We start from the raw sequence: 20117 nt of genomic DNA on the forward strand, positions 1-20117 counted from the left end.
TATATTGTTCAAAGGTTTAGCATTATTTCTTGTCTACAAATTAATAATGGAAATATTTGAGCAATTTCTTTCAATGTTTCTTGTTTTTCTTTTGTTTGTCTTTTTATATATGGAGCCCAGCCCCTATGTTCCCTACAATTTTAATTTTTTTAAAATATAAAATGGAAATATTTAAAGATCATGATCTTGTCCATAAAAAAATAAAATGAAAATAAAGATATATCTTCTTGTCCAATTTAATTATATTGATGCTACAAAAATATATGTGCATATTTTAAAGAAAAAATTAGAATAATTTTATAAAATATATCAATATTTAGATACACACACTGACACACACACACAAAATAAAATAAAATAAACGTTGATTAATTAGAATGTCATTTGTGAGAAATTAATTGTATCGTTATCTCTTGTGATTGTGAAGATGCATGCATGAATTGTGTTGATTTCAGCTCATTAAATTGTAGAGTACTCACTCCCCCAACTAATTTATTAAATACATAATAAAATAATAATAATAATAATAATAATAATAATAATAATAATAATGATAATAAAAATAAAATTTCTTAACTAATTACAATAATTATCGAAGAAGACAACTTTGATTAACCTTCGATATTATTAATGTTATAATCACGTGTGACAGCCAATACACATTCCTATATATTAAAATTATCACATGCTGCTACTCAAACCAAAAAAACAAATTAAATTAAAATAAAAGTAGCATGCTCCCTCTGTCCAATGTTCGTGTAACTATAATTATGAATAATACTTCACATTTTCCATATGACAAAAAAATGCGCTATTAGCGACGGTTTATTGAAAGATAATCTCGTATCACATTTATTAATAAAGATGGTTTATAGATACAAAATTAATTAACCAAGAAAGAAAATCTTCATTCACCCAAAAAAAAGAGAAAAAAAATGACAAATTGTACTAAAGAGTCGCCGGTTTTTAAATTGCCCTGTAACTTTATAATTATACGACAAGCACTCCGATTATTAATGTGTAATTTTTGTAATGAAAACAAATTTTTTCCACTAAATTATATAAGACCCTTCAACCTAGTTATATATAATATATTAATATTAATATTTTTCACAATGGAAATTAAAAAGTTTTTAATATTTACTATGCCAAGTTCCGAGCAAGAAATTGAGTACTAGCTACTTCCTAGAGTTATTCTTTTGTAGAGAGATATATACAAACAAAATAAATTAATTCGAAAGCTAATTATTATATGGATTTTTATATGATCAAATATATTTTAGTTTGACTCAAATTCAAAAAATTTCGAATTTGAGCGAACGTGAAAGGTGATTGCAAGCTGTTGGATTCATTTGAGCCAGATCTTTCAAGTTCTGCATGTGAAAATATTTAATCAAGCTTAATTTATAGAAAATGTACAAGCCTAATCATTTTATTTCAATGGCTGACTCAAAAAATTATTTATTTTTTCTTTTTAAAAAAAAAACGAATTTAAGATTTTTAATTGGGTATAAATAAATGATATTATTCTAGACAAAACTCCATGCTAATTACATGGTATTAATTTTGAGATAAACGGGGTTAATTCGATCCTAGCGATAAGGTGTTTTCTTATAAGAGTTTATTCAGTAATATACAATTGAGAAATATATGATTTTTATACGTGAGACAATGCATTAAACAACGTGAAAAATCAGTTATTCTATATACGCGTAATGTACGATTGGATCAAAACTTAGGACAGCACTGGATCGAATACATTAATCGATAAATGGGTTGAAATTTTTACATATTGTTGTATAATTTGAGAGGATGATTGATGTGTAAAAGGGGTGTAATTAATCCTAGGTTATGGGCAGTCAGAGAAGAGGGGAAATGACAAAATAATATGTTGGAATATTTCATATTTCATCTTTTTATAGTGCAGAGATCCTGCCTCATATCTTCCTGACCTAAGGCAACATGCCCCCATTTTTATATTGCCAATTATTTTTCTTCATTTAATTTTGGGAAGTACGTATCTTGGTGTTAGCCCAAAAAAATATAAAATAATTCGTTTCTATAACCTTTTGTGGGTTCGTATGCGTTTGCAATATATGATGAATGCAACAAAACACAACATCATCCCAGAACGGCAAATATCGATTCTACCCGACGGAATTCGAGCGGTCTCCGACGTTCGATGCGAATTATTATTATTATTTTTCCAAAAAAAAAAAGAGCTTGTACTATATATATATCATCAATTTTCCAATGACTAAACATTTAAATAACTCCCCCTCTTGCATATATTGATAGTGAAATATGTATACATTATGCGACAAGAAAAATAAAAAAAGAATGAATGTGTGCGCACTATATATGCACAACCAATCAAAAGCAACTAAAAAAAGGGACAATGATTTTATTTTATAATATAAAAGCAAGAAACAAATTATCCAAGAAAATGTACCCGAACCAAAAACCAAAAAAAAAAAAAAAAGGGATGATTGGACAATTCATTCTCTGATATTTGATAATGTTGGGTTGAGTATGAAAACCGAGTATGGGGGTCAACATTTTTTGTCGCAACCAAGACAAAGTCCCCAATCCCTTGTCACAATTTGTAAGAGATGATTCGAACACTGGTCCGATTTTGGGTATGTGCCCCAATTAATTTTTCACCTAGGACTGTTCCCAATCCACTTGACAATCCCTACATTACACCCACTGCATACATGCCAACCATTATGGCCTTTTACTCATAATCTCTCCATTTCTTTTCACTCACTTTTTTTGTGCATCTTTCCTTTTTCGGTCACAACGAACCCGCAGTCGCTCTCTTTCGACCCATACTGATTAAACCTTGTGTTGTAAAATCGCCCGTTGAGAGGCACCTTTCAGGCCCTCTTTGCGTGTGATTGCGTGTATGTATGTATATGTGTATTGAAGATATTATCATTACATGGAATCATTTGTTTGCAGGCCTTCAGGGGGGGGAGCATGTGCTTTGGATCAGTGACAGTGAACATTGGTGTAATTCCCCCCCTTTCTTGAAGTTACGGTATTCACTGACGATGTAACGTGGATTAAATGCAGTTCTGAACATGTATATAATATCATTTCAAGATTGGAATGTATTAAATGAAAATCTGATAAATCTTGTAGAAAGTTGTGTTCGTATACATCAAAAGTCGGAGAACGTTAACGAGATTTGCGATAGAATTACATATCCTTAAGATAGGTAGAACTCAGATAAAAAAATCTCGACCGCGGGGTCGAGATATGCATGTGTGAGAGGTGGAAGAAGGACCACAGATCAATATGATGACGACTGTACTGCAAAGTACAAGCTAAGAAGGGGGGATTGAATCATACAAGTTGGGGAGTTCAATGAACGTGGTCAATCAATCATCCCATCGTCCATGCATGCATCCACTCGTGCAGGGGACCCAACTTCACTATCTACGTACCCAACAATTTAGACATCTCCATCCTTGTATAGTTTTCGATATCATGTATTTAATGTTGGGAGGACACTTCATTATTTGAGGTGCCTTTTATTGTTACATTATAAGACTGGATAATTTAGACATCTTTCTTTTATATATGTTTTAGAAAAGAATAATAAACAACAAAGGAGCCGAACCGATCCGGACCGATTTCGAACCGGATGGGCTAATGTCATCTCAAATGAAAAAAAAAAAAGGTAGAAAATATGTACCTGAAACTATAGACACTGAAAAGGAGGGTGTATAATTAAGTTCAATTTTTGTGGTCTAAAGAACCAAACTAGGTGGGTACACAAAAATTTTGTAGTGTAGAAGACAGATCCTAGGAGACGCATGATATACACAAGATGCAAGAGGGTGAAGATACACATGCATGGAGTGGATGCTACCGAACCTCTCCATCCTCGCACGGCTCCTGATCTTCACTCCGCTCCTCAGCATCGACGTCCTTGCTCCGACCATCCCGATGATCCCTTTTGCGTTTCTTGCTCTCTTTTTCGGGATCCACATCGGCGGTCCTCGATTGCTTCTCAATCTATCAAATATTTACATGATTAATACTGCTAGGTGTTCGAGCCGATTTGTGCAAAAGCGCGTCTCATAATATTTAACAAAATAGCACAGAAAGATACCTGCCTTTAATGAATTGCACAAAAAGATACCTGTTTCGACTTTTTGGCATCGGTGCTGTGTCTATTAGACCTAGACCTATCTTTCTCTTCGCCGTCGAAACTGGCATCATCAGTGTAATCCATGCGCCGCTTCCGATGCCTCTTGCTCCTGTCTCTCGACCTTCTACTCTCTTCAAAACTGTGTGATTTAGAGTCGTCGCTGTCAGTTTCGCCTTTCTTATGTCTCTCTCTATCCTTTTTGCTCTCGACTCTCCGATCTTTATTCTTCCTCTCCTTATCGTCTCTCCTTTTTTCCTTCTTTGCCTATGAAGAACATAGTTTAGCCCACATATTGCACGGTAAACACAATCTACATTAAATTGATCGGTCCAAGGAAACAAGAAGAAGCGATAATTAAGTAAATCATCAACGGGCTCGACCTATTCATAAAATGTTCAAAAATAGTGTGGGATTGCACATAGGAAAAAGAAATGAAGGTCGTCTTATTCTCGGAAAATTACTCACTGGAATATACAAATCCCAGAAATTATGTAACAAGAACACAGATGATAAGAAAGTTTAATACCTTTTCCTCTCTTCTCCTTCGCTCCTTCTCTTTGGCCTTTTCTTTGAGTTCAATGATGAAGTTGTCAAAGATTTCCTGGAAAAAGCTTTCGTCTCCAACAAACCTGTCCAAGGACATGTTCATACAAATTGGTTGACAGAAGGTTGGGAAGAAAGGAGACGCATCAGAGTATAAAGTAGAATGCACAAACATTAAATCTACATTAAAAGATAAAAATTACATATCTGAAAATTTTAGCCAACATGGTTATTCATGTTTTACAACATTTGAGCAGGAAAAGAAAAACGAATTGAAGCTAAATCTTCAAAAACATGCTAATTTTCGCTATTGAATAGAACAGAAGTTACAATAATTTAGTAAATTAGAGGTGTACCGATCTCCAACAAGTGGTTTGCAATCCTCCCACTTCGAGGACGCTGTTATTTCCTGCTTAAAATAGTAAACAGTGTTATAGGATAACTATAAAGTAAATCTAGAAGTAAATGAACTTGCGTTGCTAACGCAACATAGGTTACTGTACCTTTAAAGTATATAGGAAGTCGTGGAAATCTTCAGCTAGACGCTTGCGCTTCTTAGCTTCTTTTTCCTCTTTATCTTTAGTTATTTCCATCAACTCATTATATACAAGCTGCAATATTATGAAATCATTTAGCACATCATGTGCACAAACATAGACAATATACAAGCACTGACAGAAAAGGAAAGAAAACAGAACTAGCAACCAGGTCCATGTATTTATAGTTGATAGATCAAATATACTGATCAACAGATACAAGATCATACATGAAAAGAAAAAATTCAGCAACCACGAGCAGTAAAAGAATAGGCAGTGAAGAAAAATTTTCAATTTGTTTGATCATATCTTATCGATCAAGATTATTTTGAAAACTGTCATTCAGGGACACCCAGCAGTAAAAGAATAGGCAACTTCCATAGCTACCATCTAGAGGATGAAATGGCCTAAAACATATAGGTAAATGACATGATGCAAATTTAATGAGCGGCACAAGATTTCTGCTGCCATTTTTAATTATAATTATGTATTCAGGTACAATGACGTGAATAGGTGATTTTAAAAGCAAGGATTGTGAAATAGACATTTAATTTGTGGCATCTTCATTATAAAATGCCAACAAACGAAAAAGAAAACTACCTAAAAGGCCTATTACAAGAAAAAGGTTAGCAATAACATTTAAATGAATTTTCTTACTTTATTATTATGGACTCATAATTTTCCAGCATACCTTTAAATTAATATCAGATATTTTTCCTGATGCAATTGCTTTGGGAAGTGCGGCCTTGAAGTCTTCAAGAGTACAAGATGTAGACAAGGATATCTGTAACCACAACTTACGTTGGTCTAATGGATAAATTTAACTATTCCCAGAAAATGCTAAAAGGACGGCCAATTCAATACCTTTTCATTCTTTATGGCACCTTCAATTTTCTCCTTGTCTTCCAAATACTGCAATTGAGTTATCAAAAAACACATAATGCACAAGCAACATGACAAATGAAAGGAGAAAAGTAAGTGGCAGTATATTAACTATTGATTTACAACATTGTATTGCCCCATACAACTCGTAAATCGATCTATCACAAGATTCACAACTCTTACGACAAATGAAAAATAAGGAGTAACAACAAGATCGTTTGCTCACCTATACAAGTGGATTATGGCAAGTCATATATTTAAACAATTATTTACCACATTCTCCAGGAAACTTCTTGGCATCTACAATTCAAGTTCACAAACTTTTTTCCTTATCTTTCTTTATTTTCCCCAAGATGTAATATATGTGAGAGAACGTCAAGTGCATATGTGGTGAAAATCCTCGTACTTGAAAGGCATATAGGAATGTAATGACTTTTAAATTCCATAATCTACAAAGTTTTGCCCCACATAGATCAGAACATAGTGCTTCAAAGTTCTTAAAAGGTATTAAAAGCAATGAAATATGTCCAAGATCAGTGAGATATTAAGCTAAAATACAACACCATTGGCCATCATTCCCATTTCTTGGATCCTTTTTAAGCAAAGTACGCAAATTTCTTCTAGAACCAAACAAATGAAGGTAGAATTTTTTTGGCAGTTTTATTACATCAGGTCTTAATTCTCATTTTGGAAAATACGTCCATGAGCACAAAGACACGTATAGTTGTGTCAAAGATACAGATTAAGTTTTTCAAGTCACCAGTGATCAATACCAGATACTAGTCATACATAAGAAGAGCATTAGCAGAAAATAATATTTTGGAAAATACGTTCTTGAGCACAAAGAAGCGTGTAGTTGTGTCAAAGATACAGATAAAGTTTTTCAAGTGACCAATGATCAATACCAGATACTAGTCATACATAAGAAGAATATTAGCAGAAAACAATATTTCAGATTCATAACATTTTTTTCAGAAGAGAAGGACGGACTACCTGTTTTTCAAGGTCGTCTATGACATCCTCAAACAAATCTTTTGCTTTAGACCCTGAGGTGTTCGAAGATACCGCCAGATATGCGGGCGTGTCTTTAACCTAAAACAAAGTTGAAGTTAAAGCACAATAAAAGAGATGTTCTTGGCCAAACTGTGTCATATGTATAATAGAACCAACCTTTGTACAATAGTCACGCCAGTGAGTACTGGCAGTAAGCATGCCATTAGCAATATGTTCCTCCATCAGTTTTCGAAATTCATCACGGTTTTTACGTTCTGCTTTCCTCATGTCCTCCTATTTCAGCAGTTACAGATGGTTTATAGATGAAGAGAAGGGAGGGGGGAGGTGGGAAGGGAGAGAAGTAGGTGCAAATAAATTCCAGAAAAAAATCTGGTTATATTACCATTCTCAATTTTCTTTGTTCCTCTTCTACCAATTCTAGATCTCGTATATATTCCTAAAACACAGCTCAACAACAATGAATACAAATCTCATGCACAAAATGATTTGATGGCAATTTCACGGGAATATAGGAACTAATATTTACTTGAAAGATTTCCAATCGCTCAAATTTTTCTAGGCGTAAGCATCTCTCATCAGTTTCTAAACGGTGCTGAATTTTCCGCCATTGACTACTTGCCTTGTAAATAAGACAAAGAAGCAAAATGTTAGCCTGCTGCACAGATTTAAGGACTAGTACAATGAATGTAGAGAGAAAAATACCTTGATAAAATCACAAGATTTTAGAAACTCCAAATACTCTGTCTTATGACGTTTGCGCTCCTCCAAAGCCTTTGCTCGTCCCTAACCGAGAGAAAGAAATATGCAAGAAAAAAGTTACAGGTATTTCTGAAATGTTCGTTCCAATTGATATGTAAATCCTTGTTGTGTACACATGTAAATTCCTTGTGATGTTATTCAGTCGCCAATGACGAACAGAATCACCCCCCACCCTTCCAAACCTCCTTTAAAAGCTTGTTTACGGTATTCGCGACCACCTCATTTTTCTTACATACTGAGAGAAAACTATCGACCATACCTTTTTCTTGAGATCCTCTAAATGGTCTTCAAAGAGGTCCTCACGATCTTTAGCTCGTTCAACAGCTTGAAAACGTTCATCGTTTTCAAACATAGATGCTGCTTTGCTGCAACAGCCATCCAGTGTTATCGCAAAACATCAATCAGCAAAGTAAGAAAAGTAGGCTAGACCATACTTTGATCTGTTAAAACAGAATTAATAACATCTTAACACCGAAACCGGAAAACAAATACAAACCTCCATCTTGTTGATGAAGTCAAATCTTCTGATTCCTGCATAAATTATGACTGGGGTGAGTGACTTGATTAGGAGATCATAACATTCATTAATGATAAAACATAAAAAATAAAACAATAACGGCAATCTTTGGTAAAGTCAGAAAAATCTACTAACCTCTAACATTTTCTTGAAATCTTCCCTCGCCTTCTTCTGTCTGGCACGCCTCTCTTCAACTTCTTGTTTTTTCTTTTGTCCCACAAACTGAACCACAGATCACAAACATGCTTAAAATAACCATTGGCAGAAATGGAAAGCAACAGCTGGAGGTATTCAAACTGAGGTTATAACCATCAAAAGAAAATCTTTGTAGTGAATGCAAAATCACCTCATTAAAAGCTTGCTTTCTTTCACCGAGAGTTCTTAGTGCACCATATCTCCGGTCATTTATTATCACTCTCATGGCCTGCTTAGAGACAGTGTCTATATCAAAGATTTTCTCGCAAAATCTTCAAAAGGTGTTAAAAAAGCAACCGACCTGGTCCCAATTCCAATCAGAGCCAACATTTGATATTTCCAAAAGAACTTTAAAAGCATTCTTCGCCTCCTAAAGCCAGAGCCAGGGAAAGAGAGACAGAGAGGGAATAAATGATATCACTAAGCTGAATAAAAGATTGACTAAAAAATTTATAAGTGAGCTTTCCCTCGTACAGCTTAATACCACAAGCAAAAGTTAATTAGCTTTAGAACAGGAACATAACAAATCAAAATACCTCTTTACTCTCATAGACTACAGGTCCATGCTCTACTTTTTTCTCTTCAGGTGCAATGATGCTCCCGCTTTCAGAAATAGCAGATATTTCATTGGTTTCCTGCGGAAATATAAACAAGCAACATGAGATTTTTTTTAAAAATGGGTAAAAGAAAAAAAATCCAACTTTTAGTACCAAAAAACAATAATAAAAACTAAAGATGTAATACCTCCGGACCTCCATTTGAAGTTTCATCGACAGATGGTGGCGTAGCTTCCCGAGGTGATATGCTATTAGCAGTTCTTCTGCAACAGCATTGCATTTAATCTAAGATGTTGGGAGATCAAGAGAAGATTCAATGGATAGCTAAAGAAACATGGAATACATTGGTGCAGTGGAGCTGTCAAGCTCAATGGGGACCGATGTATCTGCCGTAGCGATTGAAGCAGCAGTTTCTAAAGGATCACGCAATCCTGTTACATCTAGTTTCGTATGAGCAGACTCCTCTTGTTTGCCTGATAATCCAGAAGTGGCTGCAGGTTCTGGATTAACAGCAGGTTCCGCTGAAACTGGGCTAGACACAATTTTTTCACCACCTTGAGAAGAAGAATTGTTTGCATTGGGAATTGAAGCTGGGTTCTCAGAAGCAGGAACACCAGCTGAGGTATGGGAAATAGCATGCGTCATTACTGGTGTTCCTTCACATGAAATCAGAGTCGCCCGTTCACGAGCCAACTATACAATCATTTAGACACATCAGACAAAAAACACCATTAAATAAGTAGCATAGTATATTTCTCCTATAGCAAGTTCAATACTCAGTGAATCAGATAAGAATTACCTTGACTTCATCTGGAATTGCCCACTTCGATTGTTTGGTAACTTTATTGAAGTAATACCTGTTAAAAAAATTTAGAATGAACATAATTGCGTTGAAAACAAAACAAATGAGTGATTTACTCTTATTTTTACTGCAACAGAAGAAAACACCATAAAACTATTAGGTCACACACTTTCTTCCTGCGGGACTAGTGAACTCTCTCCAATCAGTTGATGCATCAGCTCTCTGCAATATTACAACAACATGAGATGAATTGGTAGCACATGGAAAAAGAAATGGAGAATATGGAAGTCTGTGATTAAGGAATTTGTCATTTTCAGGAATCAGATTCCGATGATACACCAATAGACCCAACGAGCGAATGACACAAGGACGAGACAATTACGAAAATGTAGTCAGGGACAATTCATGTCATTATCTCAAACAAAATGGAAATTATAAGAAATAAATCGAATCTAAAGCAGAGGTTGAAGTATGTCTCACCTCAGTGAGGGTCATCAATTCTAATGGCTTCTCCCACAGAGAAATCCCTGTCCGTTTGCTGTAATAATATCTGCAGTTGAGATACATCATGATTTGACAACTGAAAATATAAAAGCATAGATCAAACAGAATAAACTTCCTAGTCAATCTTGCAGACGAAATTATACCAATTGTTAGGCGTATCATAGTCAAGTTAATTTATTAATCATCAAATACATACATCGGAGATGTTCACGAGCTCAAATACCATAAAACAGAGAAAGTATGTCATTCCATATGAATTGCATGAAACAAGTTGCTTAACAAATAAAATACTTTTTTCGATCACGAGAGGTATATTCTTTCCATTCTGATAAAGCCTTTTCAAGGACGGCGGGCTTGGTAATTTCCCCCTGAAATCGAAAACATCAAGAATCATAGTCTTAAGCAAAAAGAAAGTGGTGTGGGAAACTATTTTGTACATGCTGCAGAAAAAGGAATATCAGAACCACTTGAGAAAATTGTCACTGGACTGACCGTGCCAGCTAGTTCCTCAGTCTGCTGAGAAGGTATTCCAGATTGTACATTGTGATTTGCACTTTGAAACAATTGTTCTGCACCAGCATTTTGCTCCCCGGTCTGCTGCAAAGGGGTAACAGGTTTTAAATTCTGGTTCCCAATTGCAAACCATGGTTGTCCTCCAGCACTTTGTTCCACCTCTTGGTGTGGTCGGATGGTCGATTGCAGGTTCTGATTGCCCATAGGATACCATGGGTGTCCGCTAATAGAAAAATTGGGAACATTAGTCTGGGGCATCGACTGATTCTGAGATATTGAGCCCACGTTCATTTGCTGCAAGCCACTAGATGATGAGGATACCTAAAAACAAAGACATGAACGTTAATAATAACAATAACCTTGAAATGCACAAATTCACGACGAGGGAGGCCATCTGAGGATATTTACTTACAGTGTATGCCGCTGGAGAAAAACCAGGCATGAAATTATTTGAGATTGGATGCTGAACAGGAGCAGGCATCACAGGTCTATTAGGCTGGAAATCTGTCGGCGCTAGCGGTGGTCCTTGCGGAGGCAATGGGGGAGGCGGTGGCGCTCCTTGAGGATACTGAATTGGCATGGGATGAGGAGGCATCCCCATGTTTGAATGTCCAACTGGCTGAAATTGATGGTGAATGTATGGTTGAGGCGGCTGCGGCTGTGGTGGTGGCGGGGGCGGAACTGCTGGTCGAAACTGAAATGAAATAATAAAAAATTACAAGGAAAACCTTTAAGAAACCTCACTTGTAATATGATTGGAGGGGTGGCGGGGGCGGAACAGCTGGTCGGACATTCCTTTCTTCTTTAGTACTATGACATGTTTCATATGTTAAAGCTAAATAGCCAACATAAAAATAACATACTACATAGAAAATAATATAAATGTACAAGTGCATATATATATTCAAATCTCTTCCATAATTTTAAAAACCAATCTCAAATTGAAATGTTTAATGAGACCATCTAAAATCCCTACCTGCATGCCACTGAACTGAGGATTATTGGCCATTTCAGGATAATTGCCAGTTTCTGAAACAATAAAGTAAATATTAGTCTATATATGTGAACAAGCGTCATATGAAAAGAAAAATATATTAATAAATAAAAGGGATAACCACCATAAAAACCTAGTATTACAGAATAAAATGCAAAAGGAGAAAGAATATAAGGAAGATGATCCGGAAAGTAACTATATAAGGCAGATAGTTGACCACAATTGAAAAAATTAATAGTGACTAATTCTGCACATAACCGTTAATACCGTTGCAGTAACGAACTAACGATCATTGCTTATTTTCCTCGTGGCAAACACCAAAAAAATATAAATAGAAAACCATGTTTATCCCACATGTGATTCGGACCGACAACAAAAAGCTTCTGGATCTTGGGATTGTCCAACCAAGAGATAATATAAAGATATCAGAACGATAGCATTTTCTCAATTCTTCTACTAATATCATCAGGTATTCAGATTTCAGGTATTATCACCAAGTGCTGATTATTTCAACTGAAACCTTTCTATTTTCATAACTTGTAATAGGAAAATCAATGACTGATATAGAATAGGGATTTTCTTTTACAGGTGTGCAAATTGATCTAACCTAAAGTGCAGAAAGTCAGATACTCAGATCCAACCTATTACAAGAAACATTAAAAAATGGCTATAAGAAACATACATCTAATAACGGAATTCTGATCTTCATGAAATTATTTTTTTTTTTTCTTTACTTATCCCTTCGCCCCTTCTTTTCTTCAGTTTTTTTCATTCAAAAACCTCCATTTTCATAAAAAAAAATCACTTAAAAAGCCAATGATTTGGCATTACAAAACATGAATTCAATCAAGTTAATCATGATTGTTACGGCCACAGCTAACAACTTACCAGTCACAGGAGAACTGAATTCTAAAAAAACATATATCACCACACCTGTTTTCAAAGGTTAACCCTAAAGAAACAATCAACACATGATAAAGTACTACTAGAAAAAAAAGGTTACTTTTCAAGTAGTTTTTAGCCCAAATAAAAAAGATCCCTTTTTTATTTTTTGGCAAAGAAGAAACTCAAGAAATCATCCACAGAAAAGGTGGCAGAAAACCTATCAACAATGCAAAAGTTCCATACCCCAACTCCAGAACCAAGAACCCATTGATTTTCAAGCGGTTTTTAGCCCCAACGAAAAAAAAAGATCTTTTTTTTTTTTTTGCAAAGAAGAAGCTCAATAAATCCTCCACAGAAAAGGTAGCAAAAACCTATCAACGATGCAAAAGTTCCATACCCCAATTCCAAAACCAAGAACCCATTGCAATAAAAAGAAAATGACAAATAATGAGTGGGCTTAGTAGGAGATTAAATTACATTGGAATTGAAGAGAGAATAGGCTCCGTTTTGTGAATGCACCAGCTTGCCAAGCGTCAATATATCACGACAGCGCGGAATAACAATAATAATTAATGCACAAAAAAGGGGGGGTGGGGAAAAAGGTGAGTAGGATTGGGATGAACCAAAGACGCCAAAAGGTTGATGATGCTGAACAATATCTTAGCTGTTTTGCGGGATTTTGAATCAAAAAAACCACTCGGGGCAGCGGGTTTGGGAGGGGTTTTGGTGGGATGAAACTGAAATTCGCTGGTTCTTATTATTTATACACGCCCTGCCAAACGGGATGTTCACACAGGATCCCTTCTCGCGGTTTTGGGTGTAAGCTTTTTTGTAGATCCTGTATTCAATTTCTTGCCCTTTTCTTCCATAATTCAAAAGTTTTCTTCTTGTTTTCTTTTCATATAATAATAATAATAATTTTTTGTAAACTTTTATTTTCACTAAAATTTCATGTGACTATTCTATAACTCTGTTTTTGCTTTCATACAAGAGTTTTAGCTTTCTTCAATTTTCCCCCCTAATTTTTAGCATCATATTAATAGTTTAATTTTTTATTTTGACATGAAATATTTGTATGTGACCGTCAAAAAAGAAATATGTGGATGTAGCATGCTCTAGAAGAATGAGTTATATAACAAGAAAATACTAAAATTTTCATAAATCAATCGGAGTATCAGTATAAATTATCGACGGGATAATGATCGAAAATCTATTGATATTTTTGCTTGTGTTTTGGATATTTGTCACCAGTTGGATCGATAACTTATAGTATGTTTATGGCATTGTCTCTCGCAAGGATGACAATTTATCCAGATCTAACGGATACCTGATCTAGACTTAACTCATTTTAACGTTTATGAATATGAAAAAATTGGGTATCAGATTAGTTACGAGTGTTGAAATTTGGATTATTCTGTATACGAGTCGAGTCGAGTAACGGGTCTCATGTTATCTGAAAACTTAGGAATTTAATATTAATGTATTGTGTATATGTGAAATATATTCAAGCAATCTATCAATGTACTTTTTATATTTGTAAAACACGTTTCCATGCAAATAGTAAATATTTTCACTATGTGTTAGTTCAATTATTTTTATCTAACGCATTACACACGTGATGCGCGTGTTTATTCAATTACTATATTAAAATAAAATTTATATATAAAAGGTGTTAATTATTTTAAAAATAATAAATAAAAGTCAATCTCAAGCAATTAAAAAAATAGGTAGCAGTTAATTTTTAAATTTTGAAATTAAAATGTCTCAAATGTGAGGTGTGAAAGTTGTATTAAAATAAATTGAAATTGTTAAATTGTATTTTTATCTATTTTTTATTTATTGAATAGATTTATTTTGGTAGTTCACTTAAAAATATCAAAATTAGTTATGATATCACCCTCTTGCTTTATTAAATTGTAATAGATAATAATGTTGCAACGAAATTAACTGTTAGAATCTTTTATATTTTCATAAAAATAAATAAATTGTTAAAAAAATACTTAAAAAATTAATTGTTAAAAAAAATAAATAATAATTAGTGAAAATAATGTGATTTTTAGTTGTTATTGGATTATCATTATGATTCAATGGAAGGAAACATAAAATCATTTCTAAAAGTAAAAAAAAAAAGTGAATTTGTATCGATCGTTTAATCATAATAGCAATTATTATAGTAACTCGCACACTGTTTTACAAGATAAAATGATAAACATGATTAAAGATCATTATTCTAATTAACCAAGTGTTTAATTGGATCAAAAATAAGAAAATAAGGCTTCGGAAATGCAGAAAAGTTCGGAAGCACCGATGTAGCCTATGTCAAGATGCACTAGACACTTCAATACACGTGCAGGAAATATGAAGGTTTGAAGTAGGGATCGGAGCTTCAAAAGTCAGCAATTCGGAACATGGCAACCATGTGCAGTTCAGAACATTCGAAGTAGTGTTCGGAACGTCCGAACTCCGCCTATAAATATCATCTGAGGCTCACTTTAGACTTGCAAATTCACGAGCTTCCCACATCTTTCAGTTTATATTGTGGGTTTTAGCTATCTCTATCGAGGGTCGGGCAATAGCGATGTGTTTTTGGGGTAGCAACGGAGTCGTGTCCAAAGAGTTGGAGCCTTCAACATAAAAAAACTGACGACAGACGTAGGTATAGTCTGCGATCCATAGTAGTATTGGGAGTGTTTATTAGCTTAGTTAAGACTTTTAGATATTTTAGTGATATGATAATTATTGGCTTGTAGGCTTGAATCCTAGACTTGTATTGTCATAACTGCCTTAGCTAGAAAGGTACGTGAGTACTGACTGAGATTGTCAGAGAGTAATGAGTATGCATGCTTATATGTTGTATTTATGTACCATGATACATGTTTTACTGTTTTATTATATTTATGTTGCATGTGCATATTTATATTGAGCCGCATCTCCTTCGAGATAGCCATTTTAGTAGGGTCGTTCAGCCCTACACCCTTGTTATGTGGTCGGACTCCAGGAGGTGCCATGATGACGGGATGGTGCTACAATGGTCTTAACGAGTGTGAGAGTTTACCCAGCAGAGTTGACCTCAGATGGTACTACACACTCATTGACGCTTAGACTAAGTAGGACTTGATTAATTGAACAGTTACTCAGTCATTTGCATGCATGATATTCATTTGTACACTCGTACTTTATGTTCTGATTGTTAGTCGCTCACGTCCTTGTTGTTATTTTTTGGACACCCTATTTGACGAGGCAGTATCATGTTAGATGAGGCCAGAGATTCGAGGCAGGGTTGAGAGCAGGACCAGCGACCAAAGTTAGGTGTCGTTTTGTTCTGTGGTTTTGATACAGTTTATTCGATATGATTGTATAACTTTATTGCTTTGGGTTTTAGTGTCGGTTGTATTCTGCCAGTTCGCGTTGTAAACTCGGTTTAAATTTCTGTTGCTTTACTTTTTTTGATTAAGTTTTATTGCATGCCTAAGGAATCTAAGTTAGTAAGTGATCCGGGTAAGATTACTACAGTTATAATCTCAATCAATCAAGTTAAACGTATAATTTGCGTTTGATTTGAGTAATATAATTATATATGAAAGAATAATGATAAGTAATAATGTGTATAGTTATATTTTGTTTCATGTCATAAAATGTTTTGAAATGTATTTTTTTTTTTTCACATTTTCCATATAAATTCTGAATTTTTTTTACTTAATAATCAAAACTGTGGTAAAAATTATGAGTATTCACCTAAAAAACCTATAGTCATTTTTTGTTCATGTTTTTTAAAAAATAAATAAATGAGTCTTTCATATATTATTTCTGGAGTTATTTGCATCAACCACTCCTGTGAAATATTGAAAATGCACATTTTTCTCCTATGAAATTTTAATAGGCATCTTCAACCCCGATCTTTTAAAAAATTAGCACACTCGCCCCTTCAGATGAGTGATTGTTGCGCACGCGTCCCTCATGTGACTGTGCAAAGATTTTGATATTTTTTTTTGCACAAAATACCCCTGTGAAATATAAAAAATGCATATTTGACCCCTGTGAAAATAATTTTTAAATATATTCAACCCATAATACACAATTTTTATTAAAATCTAATTATAAAATATTTAGCAAACATTTTTCGTTTTATTAAGAATAATTTTATTTTTAATTTTAATTTTAAATTTATTATTATTATATAATTGTTTTCTAAAAATAATTATTATTTTATCTTGTTATCATTATTTTATTAAACTTTCTTCTTGTTTTCAACTTCTACATTAAAAATGCATTCATAAACGAGATTTAAATACCTAAAAATACCAAAATATTAAATCAAAATGATAAGTGAATGATAAGTACCAAAAATTTTTAATTTTATTTATTTTTATTTTTATTTTATAATTTTTAATTAATTTATTTTTTACAAAAATTATTACTTTATCTCGTTATCATTATTTTATCAAATCACTTTTGTTTTCAACTTCTCCATTAAACATGATTCACAAATAAGGATTTAAATATCTAAAAATACCAAAATATTCAACCAAATGATAAGTTAATGAATGTTACTTTTTCGATTTAGAATTATATAAGCATGTTATTTTTTATTATTTATTACAAATTGTGCAATGCATATTCTCAAAAAATTTAAATTTTGGTTCAATAATATATAGTCCTAAATCGAAAAAACAATAGGTTTGAACTTATCGGTTTAGTTCAATATTTTGATACTTCAAATTATTTAAATACTTGTTTATGAATGCATGTTTAATGAAAAAGTTGGAAATACAAAGTGAATTTAATAAAATAATGAAAACATGATAAAATAATAATATTTTTTAGAAAATAATTAATTAATGATAATACATTTAAAATAAAAAATAAAAATTAATAAAATAAAAAATGTTTTCTAAATATTTATAATTGGATTTTATTAAAAATTGTGTATTATGGATGAATAGATTTAAAAATTATTTTCACATAGGTCAAATATGCATTTTTAATAGTTCACAGGGATATTTGGTGCAAAAAAAATATCAAAATCTTTGTCCAGCCGCATGAGGGGCGCGTGCTGTAACACCCGGTATTTTAAATACGTGAATCCGCAGGCATAATTAGGATATTTAATTATTTAAATTTTAGATTTATGGGTTAAATAATTATGTGAATTATTTGTGCATGATTTAATTTATTTTTAAGCATTTAACCCATAATTAGTGATTTTTATGATTTTTAGTATTTTAATTATTTTATCGCGTAGACGGGACCGTGGACGGACGAGATGACAACTTTCTAGCCAATTAATTTCATGAGCCTTTTTAGAGCCCTAAAATATTATTTTGAGTTTTATTATCTCAAAATTTTTAGTATTTAATTTTATATAATTTTAGGAGTCCATTTTTATTCAAAATAAGCCAAAATATTGACTTTTTAGTATTTTTAAAATTCCCTAAATTTATAATTTCGGGATTTTCATATGTTTAACTTAAATTATCAGATTTTTACTTTTATTTAGAGTTTTAAAATTTTATGTTTTATATTTAAAACTTTTAATTAACCTAAAACCTATTTTAATTAAAAACCTAAACCTAATCTCCCCAAACCCCACGTTATTTTTCCTCTCAGCCGACACCCCTCCTCCATCTTCATCCTCTTCCTCGAACCAAAGCCAAGGAGACTCCATAGCTCGATTTTCTGTAAGTTTTGAAGGGTTGTTCATCGTTCGTCGTCCCGGGAATCGTTCTACGCGCTTCTAAACTCAAACATTGGTGAAAGACATGATTCCTTCTCTATTTTTCGTACCATATCAGTTGTTATAGTGTGTGTGTGTATGCATCGATTTTTATCTAAGTTTTCCTTTAGAAATTCAATCGGTTTTGATGTATGCATATGGTTCTTGAAATTGTTGATCATGTTCACGTTTTTACTAGCCATGGATCGTTCTAGCTGCTGGTCATGGTTGATAGGATGTCTAAGGTGGGTCTAGGCTCAAGTGGCTCGAGGGGCTCGAGCCAAACGAGCCTATAATCAAGCCAAGAGGTGGTCGGCTCCATGGTAGACGCAGGCTAGGGTTTCGGATTAAGGGGCTTCAGGTTCCTTGGCTAGGGTGCATGGGGACCGGGGCTGGGCTAGGTTCAATCCGCCCAGACGTGGGCTATGTCTGGGCGACGGCGCTCCGGCCAGGGGCGGCCGGAGCGAGGCGGCAGCAGTCCCTAAAGGGCTGCTGCACGCGGCGGCCGAGAAAGGGAGGGAAGGGGGAGTTTCGGGTTTAGGGTTAGGGGGTGGTCTGGGTCGGGTCGGTGGTCCGGGTCGGGTCAGTAGTGAAACGACCCTAACTCTATAATTAATAAATAAATATGCGGAATTTTTTTATTTTTTTTTTACTTACTAAATAAAATATGTACATATATGCACAGAATAAAAAGATTTAAAAATAAATAAATAAATAAATAACTTAAATAAAAATGCATTCTTTAATAAAATAAATATTTGAGTCTACATTTAATTAAAATACTGTCATGAGAAAATAATTAAAAACTGCATGCACTAAAAATATTTAAAAATAACATTCCAAAACCCAACCACTGAAAATTACTTTAAAATGTAACATACTAAAAATATTCAAAACATGCATAACGACTCAGACATCTATCACGGTCACGGGGTCACTGCATGTCTGCTCATATGTCCTCGCCGTCGGTAGGAGCTACATCCTCCTCTACGTACTCACCTGCACCATACCAGTGTAGTGAGCCTAGAGGCCCAACATGCTAACATAACAAGGGTTTAAAATAATTTAAATCACTTTAATACTAATACATAACATATACATGAATGAGCATGCTTAAAATATCATAAACATAACATAAACTTAAATTAAACTTGAATATCATAATACATAAACATTGTTGAGAAAAGTATTTTCTAACATCGCATGGTTGTATCCATAGTGTAACCTTAAATCATACATTAAATACTGATCAGCGTGGAAACCAACGTACGTGGCGGTGACGAATCACCTCTTAAATTGGCAGTAAACTGCCCTTCAATAGTTCACATATGGGGACGAATCCCCCTCAAATCTCAAATTATCACACTACTTCAACTTCCAACATAAAATATTTTCTTATTGCTCAACCTTAAACATTTAATCGTACATAAAATTATTTCATGAATGCATGTACTTAATTAAAATGTGTGTTCTTCATATATATTTAATTTAATTTCATACTAACATATAAATATTAAAATAACTCCCATGCATAAAATAAT

General features: G+C 33.7%; 1 protein-coding gene across 3 annotated transcripts; it reads right to left on the reverse strand.

Annotated features, from left to right (window-relative positions):
* Positions 1 to 3689: 3689 nt before the first annotated feature.
* Positions 3690 to 13709, reverse strand: LOC140859993 (pre-mRNA-processing protein 40A-like). 3 transcript variants are annotated; one of them, XM_073262706.1, is made up of 28 exons: positions 13341 to 13709; positions 11961 to 12013; positions 11397 to 11678; positions 10964 to 11305; positions 10763 to 10839; positions 10448 to 10517; positions 10137 to 10189; positions 9965 to 10022; positions 9509 to 9858; positions 9353 to 9428; positions 9145 to 9243; positions 8910 to 8978; positions 8760 to 8837; positions 8549 to 8635; positions 8393 to 8427; positions 8156 to 8261; positions 7840 to 7920; positions 7664 to 7756; positions 7520 to 7573; positions 7294 to 7410; positions 7117 to 7215; positions 6106 to 6153; positions 5933 to 6025; positions 5209 to 5316; positions 5062 to 5114; positions 4689 to 4791; positions 4154 to 4426; positions 3690 to 4026 (listed from the first exon to the last, which is right to left on the reverse strand). In XM_073262706.1, exons 2-28 carry the CDS (start codon positions 11991 to 11993, stop codon positions 3877 to 3879), a joined length of 3087 nt encoding a protein of 1028 aa, XP_073118807.1. In that variant the 5' UTR covers positions 11994 to 12013; positions 13341 to 13709; the 3' UTR covers positions 3690 to 3876. The 3 variants fall into 3 exon arrangements, with proteins under 3 accessions (XP_073118807.1, XP_073118809.1, XP_073118808.1); XM_073262708.1 differs by having other exon boundaries at positions 3889 to 4026; positions 4124 to 4426; XM_073262707.1 differs by having other exon boundaries at positions 3894 to 4026; positions 4128 to 4426.
* Between the last annotated feature and the right edge of the window lie 6408 nt (positions 13710 to 20117).

This window comes from Henckelia pumila, chromosome 4, assembly GCF_033568475.1.
Source record: "Henckelia pumila isolate YLH828 chromosome 4, ASM3356847v2, whole genome shotgun sequence".
In the NCBI taxonomy this organism is placed as follows: Eukaryota; Viridiplantae; Streptophyta; class Magnoliopsida; order Lamiales; family Gesneriaceae; genus Henckelia; species Henckelia pumila.